This window comes from Glandiceps talaboti, chromosome 17 (assembly GCF_964340395.1).
Source record: "Glandiceps talaboti chromosome 17, keGlaTala1.1, whole genome shotgun sequence".
NCBI lineage: Eukaryota > Metazoa > Hemichordata > Enteropneusta > Spengelidae > Glandiceps > Glandiceps talaboti.
The window spans coordinates 17371578-17384708 of NC_135565.1; the positions used below are offsets into that span (position 1 = coordinate 17371578).

The 13131-nt window shown below is 36.2% G+C and overlaps 1 protein-coding gene across 2 annotated transcripts in view; it reads right to left on the minus strand.

Annotated features, from left to right (window-relative positions):
- The window catches only part of LOC144448586 (uncharacterized), a 28513-nt gene that overhangs the window by 2091 nt on the left and 13291 nt on the right, over positions 1-13131 (minus strand). The window contains exon 2 of one of the 2 annotated variants that reach the window (XM_078138862.1): positions 10087-10486. In XM_078138862.1, the coding sequence (XP_077994988.1) occupies positions 10087-10456 (370 nt within the window). In that variant the 5' untranslated portion in view covers positions 10457-10486. Of the gene's footprint in view, positions 1-10086; positions 10547-13131 lie in introns of those variants that run through there. The other variant, XM_078138863.1, reaches the window with a different exon arrangement.

Here is a 13131-nt window from a genome sequence, read left to right on the forward strand (position 1 = left end):
TTAATAAACTCATAAAGCCTTAAAATGATTACTGTATGACAATTCTCAAAATTGGTGTTTCAACGTAAATACAGGTGCAACCGCATCCCTGAAAAAGACCATAGGACTGGAAGGCTGAAAGTTAGGATTCTCCAAGCATTTTGGTACAAACATTTTAAGTATTTGCAACTATTCATCTACACAGATAAGTCTTCATCAAAATAACAAATGCAACCTGCCTACAAGTATAGTACCTCATAAAATCCTTACAAACTTCATAATGTTTGAAGAAAGGTCTTTGACATAGAGAGAAAGACAGAGAGGTAGCATAGTAGGAGAAATAGTTCCCCTAAAGTCATTTGGAAATAAGGATATTACTTTATTCATGTCAAGGTGTCCCCATTAATAATGAAGATTAATTTCTTGATAAAGTACCATCTCTTGAGTATTACTGTATAAAACACCTGCAATAAAATTCATTTATTGAACACTTTGTTCATTAAACATTCATTTTAATGTTTGAGCTAAGTTTGCTTTCAGGTAATTTAAACAGATGAAACAGCAGTGCTACTAAATGTTCATCTCTTTAGGGAAAAGGGTTGATTTAAATCGCTTAATATCGGAAACGAATATCCTTTTGAGCTATTTGTTCTAGTGGGTACATTTGGCGTATCGTCACTGCATAGTTTATGAGGGTAACGTACATAATTCATCACTAAACCACTCTTAACTATGATAAGTAGTTGTTGCAAGTGTATTAAGTTGTAGGTACGACTCGTTATTTGAAGGAACAGAAGAACCTTGTCCAACAACATCGACGTCACAATAATAACTCCCCACATACTCTAAGTTTGTCTGTCTGTCTGTCTGTCTGTCTGTCTGTTTGTTTGTTTGTTTGTTTGTTTAAATTTGTCTTCTCTCTGTCTGTCTCTGTCTGTCTGTCTGTCTCTGTCAGTCAGTCAGTCTCTCGCTCTGTCTCTGTCTCTCTGTCTGTCTATGTCTATGTATGTCCCTGTCTGTCTGTCTGTCTGTATGTTTCTCTCCCTCCCCCCTCTCTATCTCTCTCTCTCTATCTCTCTCTCTCTCTCTCTCTCTCTCTCTCTCTCTCTCTCTCTCTCTCTCTCTCTCTCTCTCTCTCTCTCTTTCCCCCTCTCTCAATTGACATATAGCAAACAGAACAGGTCGCATATTCCTTCCATATAGCTTTGGCGAAAGGAAATGGTGTATTTCATCCCTTGTTCTTTTACCACTGGAAACGCATTAATGTTATTAATCCAATCTCACTGATAACAGTATTTCCATGTGCTATGTATACGGTCTATTTAATAATGATGTCTGTAAATTGACTAACTATACATTGTACATTATATCTCTGTTGAACAACTACAATTTGTCATATTTACAAGCAGGAATAAAATGATGATTGAGCTGTGGTTTTCCCTTTCATTTCGATACTCACTCATTAGTTTTGCTGGGGTAGACATTTCATGGCGCCAATCAATTCTTATTTGACGGACAACGATATTTCCCGAGTAAAACTAATTTCCATGGGTTCAATTTTTTTTGCCGCGTGGCATGATTACTTCTATGCTAAGCATTTATCTCAATCAAGAAAGGCGACAAATGGTTGTCTACGAGCTCCACCTATACTAAGTTCATTTAAATTCGTGTGTTAATAGGGAGACTTATTAACTCGGCGGCATGCTAACAGTGCACCCGACAACGACGCAGCAGGTCATAAAATGAATTACCCTTACCCCTTCGAATTCACAAGCAGATGTATTGTATAGGAAATGAAGACTCTACATATGTATATATACATGTATATCTATAGCTGTCTGCCTGAATGAATGAACATACGTATGTATGTATGTATGTATGTATGTATGTATGTATGTATGTATGTATGTATGTATGTATGTATGCCTGCCTGCCTGCCTGCCTGTCTATCTGTCTGTCTGTCAGTCTGTCTGTCTGTCTGTCTGTCTGTATGTATGTATGTATGTACGTACGTGCGTGTGTACGCACGTGTGTGTATGTGTGTATTTATTTATTTAATTATGTGTGTTTGTTGGTTTGTATCTTCGTATGTATCTGTCTTAGTATCTATCTATCTATCTATCTATCTATCTATCTATCTATCTATCTATCTATCCATCCATCCATCCATCCATCCATCCAACCATCTATCTATCTATCTATCTATCTATCTATCTATCTATCTATCTATCTATCTATCTATCTATCTATCTATCTATCTATCTATCTATCTATCTATCTATCTATCTATCTATCTATCTATCTATCTATCTATCTATCTATCCATCCATCCATCCATCCATCCATCCATCCATCCATCCATCCATCCATCCATCCATCCATCCATCCATCTATCTATCTATCTATCTTTCTTTCTTTATATCTATCTATCTATCTATCTATCTATTTATCGATCTATCTGTCTGTCTGTCTGTCTGTCTGTCTGTCTGTCTGTCTGTCTGTCTGTCTGTCTATCTATGTATCTACCTATCAGATCATCTACAATTCAAAACTAAAATATATTTTTTCATGCCAAATTGCGAGTAGACAGATAAAAAGAATGTGTATAAATATCCCCATTCCTTATTAGAAGCCCTTCAATACATACTGATAGCGTGTGATTAGTAAAGTTTTCTACGCTTTCGTCACACTTCCCTTTAACCTTTAATAGCCGCCCCGCCCCCCTTCCTGTTTGTAGATCTATTCTATTAGTACAATAACGTTTGTTATATTTTGTTCAGTTAGAAATCAGTCAAGTTATACGCGTCCATTTAAAAAAAACAATTGTTCCCTTATTTTTTCTGTGTATGTTCGGATGTTATAACTTTCAGCGACTGGAGTCATTGAGCGTATTTAATTGAATGGATTACTTCAAAAACCTTGTTTCCCAAGTGATTACAAGTAAACGTGTTCGTGTAAAGGAAAAATTGAAGTAGTTGGTCATGCATCTGTGCTTGTAGTCTAGTAGAGTTCATACGTCTAGCCAACTAATCTCAAACCAATGAATCATGTTTGAGTCGTTTTCTGGGACATCAAGCGAACAAATTATGGCACTGTCGTCCTTTCTTCAAGCATGCTATAGAAGTACCTACCTTAAACTATACAGATTTCATGTAAGAATTTACCTACACCAACTGCTTGGAGGTTATGTTTGTATACCTCTGTGTGTGTGTGTGTGTGTACGTTTGTCCGTCTATCTGTCTGTCTGTTTGTCTGTCTGTCTGTCTGTCTGTCTGTCTATAGTTAACACCAGTTGCGTAAGTGCAATGCCTCGTTGTTTTGTCTTTGTCATCCGTTGTGAATTTGTAACAACATTTTAATAATAATTAAACAATTATTTGATGATATGGACTTGGATAAAACAAATTGGAAAGAATTCTATCAGTAAATGACAAATCGATCTGATTTGGAGACTGAACTTTGGATTTGAAATTTATAGAAAGTCTTAGCATTACAAGTATAAGCCAACGATCTAGAACTATTCAAGTGGTCGTTGGTTTTTTAAATAGTGTCATATACTTGAAAGAACTACATTAGCATTGTCTGAAGTATAAATGTATGCCTTCTACCGAGTTCCCTCAACTCAACCTTTGCACTTGACCTTGACCTTTGTATAGTAATATTGCAAATGGTGAGAACTATATCATCAAATACTTTTCTTAAGTATTACGAAAACCATATTTTTCCGAATTCACAACAACAAATTCAAAATAACAAGAAGCACATTAAGATCGAGGCTATTTAATATTACACTACTAATTTTGAAAAAGAAAAGAAAAGAGAAACGTATGCTTAACTAAAAATTACTGTACTCTAATAATGTACTCTAGACACGTATCACAAGTATTCGACCTAGTGCAATGCTCTAAGGTGACCTTGCACCACGTGTCGTAGAATAAAATTTCCCTCTACTAAACCATACAAATGGCATCTGTAAGTGTCCAAACTCTTGATATCCGATTAATTTTGTTTTTAAATTTCAAATATATATTATCATGGTAAGCTTCAATCATTATGAAAATGTGTTTCAATTGTCAAAGCGTTTGAAATAAAGATATCCATGAGATTATTTCAAACTACAGTACTTTATATTCGTTTTGGGTTTAATTTATTCTCTGATTTCTTTATCACAAACTGTGTTTCTTCTATTATCGATATCTGCTACATTAAATGCCTCTTAATCGTAACCACAGACTGACACCTTACTTAAAGAATGGCACCCATGAGGACAATTAAATTACAACTTTTTCTAAAAATAGACATCGTCAACTTAGATCACACGATACAATTTTGTTGCGATTTGGTCGCCTGCACAATTTGGCGCCAGCAGCAACAAATGATGTTATATATTTTGAGGAAGTCAGATTAGTGGTATTGTGGGAAATATGGGCGTTTCTTAGGAAATGGTTTTGAGAGAATCTCCAGATTTTTTTGAGGACTTTTACACTTGCATTGAAACCTTTTAAATCAATAAAAAGGGTAATTCCTTTTAATAGTTGGATAATTCTGATTCTGACTTCTGTCTGAAAGTAAAGGAGGAGGTGGGTGGATGAGGGTGGGTGGTTCATTTTAAAGCGTAATAAATACTTGTTTGGTAGAGTCATAGCAATCGAATTATATTACCCCTTTAATCCACATGTCTCCATTAAGTAAATGCAATCTCTTGGTTTCTGATCATGAGGTCCTCGTTTATTGATGAAAATATCAATCTGTTGAACCCAAAACTTCTTTTCAGCAGTCACATAACAAAGTTTGGAGGAAAATGAACTTCATTTTCGGGGACATTGGTCCCATGTTGATATACAGTACATGTTACCTTAAGTTGAATCGATCCAAACAAAAGTATTAAAATAGACAAACAAATAGTTGGAAGTTGGTATCGTTCATGTCAAACGAATCTAGTTCTGTAAATGGTTACGAGTTTGAAGCACTAAGTACTGACAACCATTCCTGTCTCGTTCTGTTACTGGTATTATTATTCAATGCTTGTCTAGTGTAAAATACACACGACTTAACCGAGTCCCCTGGCTCTCCTGTTTTATACAATTTCTCCATTCAGTGAATGCTTCGGTCGACGGACGATAATTTATTGATGTGTGTTAATAATTAATTAAGGTTCGGCTGCCAACGAGATGCCAATCAATTAAACAGTATATAGCAAATGAACGGTCGGATAAATTACTGTCAATTCTGGCATTAAATAAACTCTATCTCCTGAAATTTGGGATTTGGAATCAAATTTTGGATATTTTGACCAGGTTTTCAACGATGCTGGGAGTATAATGTAAATATGCCATCTTAATATCCAAATGCAGTCCCTTTCCTCCTCAGTTTCTGCCCTCCTCCTCCTCCTCTTTCCCCTCCTAACCATCATCATCATCATCATCAGCAGCAGCAGCAGAACCACCACCAGCAGCACCATCACCACCACCATCATCATCATCACCACCAGCATCACCAGCAGTACCACCCCACCATCACCACCACCACCAAGACTACTCCACCATCTCCACCACCTGACCATCACTATCTTAGAATTATATTCGTTATTACTCAAATTCAAACAATCAGACTATCAATGTTTTACATATTGAAAGTAGTTTTCTGTTTTACATTCATGAATATCAAATGCTTATAGAAAAGTAAAGATTTCGAAAAAGTAAAAGACATGAAGAAAACATAGCCATTCCGATATCTGAACTTGACCTTTAATAGTGACCGGTTTTCATAGCTTTCTGTATACTTGTGCTGATTAAGCAATACCAGTTAAACGTTTTAGGATATCACAGCTTGGGGGTGGGGGTGTAAGAATTCACAACCTTATAGTAATATTTAGGAAGTGTAGCATTGAAAGGATCGGTGCCTTGACTGGCTTTCAAATAATGATTTATTGAGTTTCCAGTTCTAATACTTTTTGGAAAGACACTGTGCTGATGTGCTTGGTAGGGTGTTTGAACTCTAGGTGCTTGAAACGGTCTCGTCTACCAGGTGCTGGATGATGAATGTTCCAGGGAATTGTTACCTCCCCATTAGTTATTTGGAATAAAAGCATTAACCTTGCATTAGATATATCTGCCAATCATTCCCAAAATTCTGTAATGTACACTGGATCTTCTACAGTAGACTTCATTCCTAATTCGTGTATAAGCTTATATCCTTTACTAGGTATGAATCCCAAATGAATTTATGTCATGAATCCACTCTACCAACCAATGAGCACTGTCCATGAATACCTTATCATATTTAACCTTCAACCTGTTAGAAATATTAATTTCACGAACGGCTATAACTGTCGTCTGAGATTAATTATTTGTTTTACGTCGTGACTACGTTTTTTTCAAAATACAATACGTAGTAACTCTCTAATGACGGATGCATTCGTGTCGTGAGAGCAGGCTTGGAATAATTAAACTCAAATCCGATCAGATTTTATATCATAAACAATTTATCATGCAATTTAAGACTTCAAACATTCACTTCAATTGAGTCGAGGCAGATAAGCGAAGATGATATATACTGATAATTATATGGTTTCGTGTTGTGTCGTTTAATTATCTATGACTATGCCCTTTCATTTTGATTTACATGAAACAATAACTTTATTTGTATGACATACATTTATGTATATACTATATTTCATTACGTCCTACTTCAGAGACTTCACCGTCTGATATGAACGCCCCGAACAAACATAAGGCTTCTATGGTATGGTTGTCATAGCAACCACATATTAACATGCTCCTTTACATATACTATCACATACATACATACATACATATATACATACATACATACATACATACATACATACATACATACATACATACATCCAGACAGACATAGACATACATACATACATACATACATACATACATACATACATACATACATACATACATACATACAGACAGACAGACAGACAGACAGACAGACAGACAGACAGACAGACAAATTGACACATGGACAGACAACCCTACAATATCAAGCATCCATAAGTTTTGGATAATCCCCATATCTTCAGTACTTTATAAAGTAAGAACGATATAGACAAATGTACACTGCTCATGAATCTATAGCTAGCTGTAACGACAATTAATACAGTTTCCTCGAGACGCAGAATATTAGTATTCTTGACAACGTACTGTATGTAGGGACACTAAATAACGATAAGTGCATTCATTGATTCGTCGATTATCGACAATAAACAACCGTTATACATATGAATTAGACAATTTAAGGCAACGTATCACAAGACAGATTCCTAATAACATTTTGTGATCTCAATTTGATATATTAATAACGCTAGTTTTAGTGTGATGTCTACGTGAAAGATATTCTGATGATTTCTCCTTCATACGATGTACTACACTACAAGGAGAACATAATCCATAAAGACAAAAGGCTGCACACATCCATAAAAGACAAACTACAGATACTGCAAACTGTAATTTCAATACTTTTGTAGACCTGAGAGAAATTGAAATGCCTACTACCATAATATATATATATATATATATATATATATATATATATATATATATATATATATATATATATATATATATATATATATATATATATATATATATATAGTTTTGGCAGTAGTTAAAAAACTACTACGCTCTGCCACTACGGTATAGAGCACTGTCTTAGCAGATTGATACTCACCGAGTTATATATATATATATATATATATATATATATATATATATATATATATATATATATATATATATATATATATATATGCGTGTGTATGTGTGCGTGTGCGTGTGCGTGTGTGTATATATGTATATAGGTATGTATGTATGTATGTATGTATGTATGTATGTATGTATGTATGTTCTGATGTTTCTACCTATGTTAAGGTTTGATACCCACAAAACACCTATTATCAAAATTCCTTTGGGAGAAACCTGAACTTATTATAAGAAAGTAAATGTTTTAGGAGTCGTACATGGAATGAATAAATGAATACAATAACCGTTGGACTGATGCTGACTGTATAAGCGGAATACAGATTAATTGATCGATACATGTAAAGTTATCTTGTAGGTCAAAGACCTACAAACAAGATCGTATTCGAGGTCACCAATACCCTCATGATAATTCACTAAGTAAAAGTCAAATCAGAGGTGAAACGTACTGAGGTCAAGTTAAATTCAAGCACCTACATGACAAATATTTAAACTTATGTTAATGAGTAATGATCGGAAGATACGTTGTTTGTGTTTGTATGTGTTTGTTTGTTTATTTGTTTTTTGTTTGTTTGTTTGTTTGTTTGTTTGTTTGTTTGCTTGCTTGTTTGTCTGTTTCTTTCTTTCTTTCTTTGTGTTTTTGTTTGTTTGTTTGTTTGTTTGTTTGTTTGTTTGTTTGTTTGTTGTTTTTGTTTTTATATCTTTAGGATTTAAGGGGTGAGACTTTTTAAAAAAACTGAGGGCAGTAATAGTTACAATGAAAGCCAGTTAAACAGTCATAAATTATCGCCTAATATTACGAAATATTTTACCAAAATTGAACATTTTACTGTCTGCCTCGACAATATGTTCACAAAGGGGCTTGAAAACTGAAGATAATTCATTGGTATCTAAAATATCATTTTTATTTTATAGCCAGTTTCATGTTACTGTTCACTTGCTCTCTTTGAGACAACGATGCAGTAACCAATAAGAAACTATACATACTACATTTTGAGATATAACAAGATTGCAAGTTCTTGCTATAGTCTGAATGAAATAAACCATTTAAAAACGTACTGCAACGTTAGCTAGATGCAGACGAGCGGGCACATTAGTTTATATCATGCATTTCTGACAAAATGTAGCAAGAAACTGTATTCATTTAATCTTGCTAGCTTAATGTTAGAAAGACACGCTGTTCCTTAAAGGTTTCTGTATGGTTGTGTTGGTTGTGTGAAACTGACAAAGTTAGCAGTAACCTGAAACACGCTGTGTGAATGTGGAGTCATGATGGGTTACATATGGTAAGAGTAGCTGGCTTTGAATCTGCAGGTTGCAGGTTGGAGGCCCGTCGCTGCCGTTTGTTTCTGAATGGCTTGGGCAGGATTGGAATCATGATAAGTCAACCCAGCTGTGTAACAGGGTACAGAAGCAGAATATACGAATTGCTAAACAAGATTACTGCTGAAACAACATAACCACATAAGAGTAATCATAAAAGATATAAACGGTGTACCACAATCTATTGAATTACAATTAAGGTTTATTTTTACTTTTTATTAGATTTAGATTTGTGCTTGATGTATCCATTTATTACTACTACACTGTCATGTGACACATTTATAACCAATCTTACAAATATCAAGGTTTAAACTCAACGTGCAAGTTCAAAGTGTAAAATCCAGAACTTCAAAAACATGATATTCTTGTCACGTGATTGCAGTTACGATGACACGTGGAACCAGCTTGAGCAAAAAAATTATCGATTGGTCACGGTCATGGTAGCAATGTAATTATCATGATACAATGGCAGGCATTTCTAGAACAAAATTTAGCGATCTTTGAGTAAATAATCTATTATGAAAGACATGTCAGAGTTGTGCAGGTTATTGAGTATATCTTAATGTTAATAAGTATATTTGTGACGGTCAGTTCTTAACTCTGGCTAGTTAGCCATTTGTGTAGTATATATTTAACAAAATGGGAAAAATCTATTTCATTTGCAATATTTATTAAACTTTGAGTCATTATTTTTGGAGGGGGTAGGAAAGAGCTACATAACAATATATTCAAAATTGCGAATATATCCAGTTTTTAGTTTCTGTTACTTCTGCCCAGCACTCTTGGGATTACACATGTTCAACGTCTATCAGCATTATAAGCCCCATCTCCATCTCAACCTTTAAATTCCATATACGAATTAGGATTGATAATTGAAGTGAGCAGAACAATTGGTTTCCAGGGGTAAAGAAAAGGTCGGTCCTTAACAACGAACTAATACCATCTAAGGCGTATGGCTAGAGTGATAAGGTAGCACTAATGCGAGGACCTGGGAGTGAGTCGCTGGCCTTTAGGAAGTTAATTAAATAAATAAAGCGAGCATACTTACTGTTTAAGTCATAAACATCAAACAGCCTATTAAGAACATCACCCATGCTTTCCGTGCGAAGGCCTTCAATGTCACGTAGTTGTCTTCGCGGTAACGTTGATAGCTTTCCAAGTAAATCAGCACTTTCAGGCTCACGTTTCGTTTTCCTATATGCATCTACACTATTATGATAATTGTCATTGTTTGTGAAGGACGCACTATTAAGTCCTTCTTTCTGTCTCTCATGTCTCCGCGGACACAGCAGGCAACGATAGTTCACAGAGTTTGTTAGATCTAGGGGTGCAGCATCTATTGTGGACATTCTACAGCAAACTGTATAGAGTAGCAAAAATAATATCAACTGCCTCGACGTGTTTGTCGCTCCTTGCATCTCTCCTAGTCTTCAGCGGTGACCGACCTCCTGCAAAGCAAGAAAGAGTTTTCAAATGATGCTCACCGGATAAACCTCGGCACAAAAGTGAAGGCGTTACCGCAGGTGGTTGCGAATACTGTCAATAAATTTCCATGTTCTATCTGTTTACTCTAAGTCTAACACCGAACAGCCGAGCTTCACGCACAGGTTCCCAACAACCACCAACGTCTATCTACCCGTCTGCGATTTCATAATTATCTCCATCCCGCTTATATATCCCCTATGTTGTTAAAATCGCATTAATTCATGATTGGATCCGACATTGTTTCCATGGTAATAACTCACCCCATCTTTCGAGAGAAAAAATCAGCATACTTATTTATGTACCATATTTGAGGTTTTTCGTCTGCGTCAGTTGTTATCTAATTAGACTTGTTCCAATAACTGGAAAAAGGAAATTCTCATAAATATAACACATTAAACGTGAAAATAAATGCAAGAGACAGTATGCTAAAGTCAACATTGCTGAGACTGGTCTCGTGGGGCAAGCGAACACGCTGAGCATCGAACACGTGTTACTTTTGAAAACTCTGAGTGACGCCATCTTTACCGTCCGAGCCAGTCAGCGACTTCGATATCCAAATTAGGTCAATCAAACATCCAATCAATAGGTCCTGACATGCAGTTTAAATGAGGACGACTCAAAACTCGAAGCTAATTGGAAAGGTAGATCCAAGACATGCAATTACCAAAACGACGATTGAAAATTAACGATTCTCTTCTTGATAATGGTGACAAATAGTGATAATACATAGAAACATGGGAGTATTGATATTAATGAATTCTGTTATAACATGGCTCCGTTTTTTTACAGGAAGACTAGTCTGAATAATCAAATCAACGTTGTTATATTTTAATTACTCAGAACACCAATATTGATTGTATATTGGCCTATCCCTTCACTTTGGTGTGTCATTGCAAATGACTAAATTTCGAAACCTTGTCCGTCATGACATCAGAGCTTCCTGACCAAAACTACGATACATTCAGTCTGGGAGACGCTGCAGGACTATGAACAACTATAAGTGTACACACATTTGTCGTGAACAAGCTTCGGTGTCCCGATCTATTTGTCTTTATCTACGATGCATTTGACCTTTAACCTATCACTGCCCTACACATGAAAAAATGCGTAGAGGACCTTTTTTGTGAATTTCTTGTCGATGCGGTCAACTTTTAAACCTGATTTTGGACGAAATGTCTAAAGAATACTTACATCGAGCATTTCACTCTTAAATAAAGATTATATGTGGAAATAATTTTCAACAAACCGACAATTTTTGATAAATAATATATTTGCGCGAAAACACCCGGTGTCGAATCGAAGAGGTAATTTAAAAACACACTAAATTTCAATGGTCATAAATCATTCTATACATAATAGAGGATGTTTAGATGCTCATTGTCACCTATTTCGAAGACTCGCATGGAAAAAAATGTAATTTGGAAGACGTCATTCGTAGTGAGAATACTGTACTCTTCATACATGTTTCGACTAATATGCAATTAACAAGCGCCATGCCTTTTGATTAATCATCGTCCCCTTCCATAATCCATCTGAAAGCTATCATCACGAGTTTGCACGCCCACTGACGCAAAAATCTTTCATCGCAGCGTTTTCGGTCCATTTCCTGTGCTCTCGCCCGGGGTAAAATCATAGAGTCGGCGCCTCAGTTAATACAATCATAATCATAATTTTATTAAAAATCTAGTTTAGATTAGAGTGTCAATTTTCTCCTACTTGCTAAGTGTCTACCGTTCGTGTCAAGACAAATTGCTTTGCCACGTGGATTCTCTCGCGGTAGACTTGGAAGCCAATGACCCCTAAATGACCCCATGCATATCAACCCAGAAGCCGTATTTTACAACTAAGAGCTGCCAAGAATCTTTCTAAAAAAACACCATTAATTAATCGGTTAATTTCCTGGTATCATTCAATTATATTTTCTACTAGGACAAAACAAGCAATTTGACCTTTGGTCTCAAGTGATATTTCCTCTGAATTTTTGTTTTCAAAATTGCAAATTAAACGGTATGAGAAGCAACAGACCCCAGAATCTATACGAGTTATCCACCATTTGGGTTTCCATAGAAGATGAGGAAAGTGTACAGGCGAAGGGGGGGGGATTAGGTGAAGGAGGAGTAGGATAAGGAGTGGAGGTGGTGGTGTTGGTGGTGGTGGTGGTGGTGATGGTGATTGTGGTGGTGGTGGTGGTGGTGATGGTGGTGGTGGTGGTGGTGGTGGTGGTGGTGGTGGTGGTGGTGATTGTGGTGGTGGTGGTGGTGGTGGTGGTGGTGGTGGTGGTGGTTTGATGGCGGCAGTGTTTGGTGGTGGTGGTGGTGGTGGTGGTGGTGGTGGTGGCGGTGGTGATGGTGATGACGACGATGACGATGACGATGATGTTGATTGGGTATAGGAGATGGAGGATGCGAGAGAGAATAAAAAAGAGCAACACAACGTCATCCGATATGCAATCACAGAACGCGTAGCCTAGAATTCAGAAATGCCATGGTGGATATAAAAGATTTACGATCAAAATTACTGGGATGATTTATTATCAACTATCGACAAGGTAACGGTAAAGGGAACAGCACCACAAGACCCAGATAAAGAAAACGTGTACGTACCTACT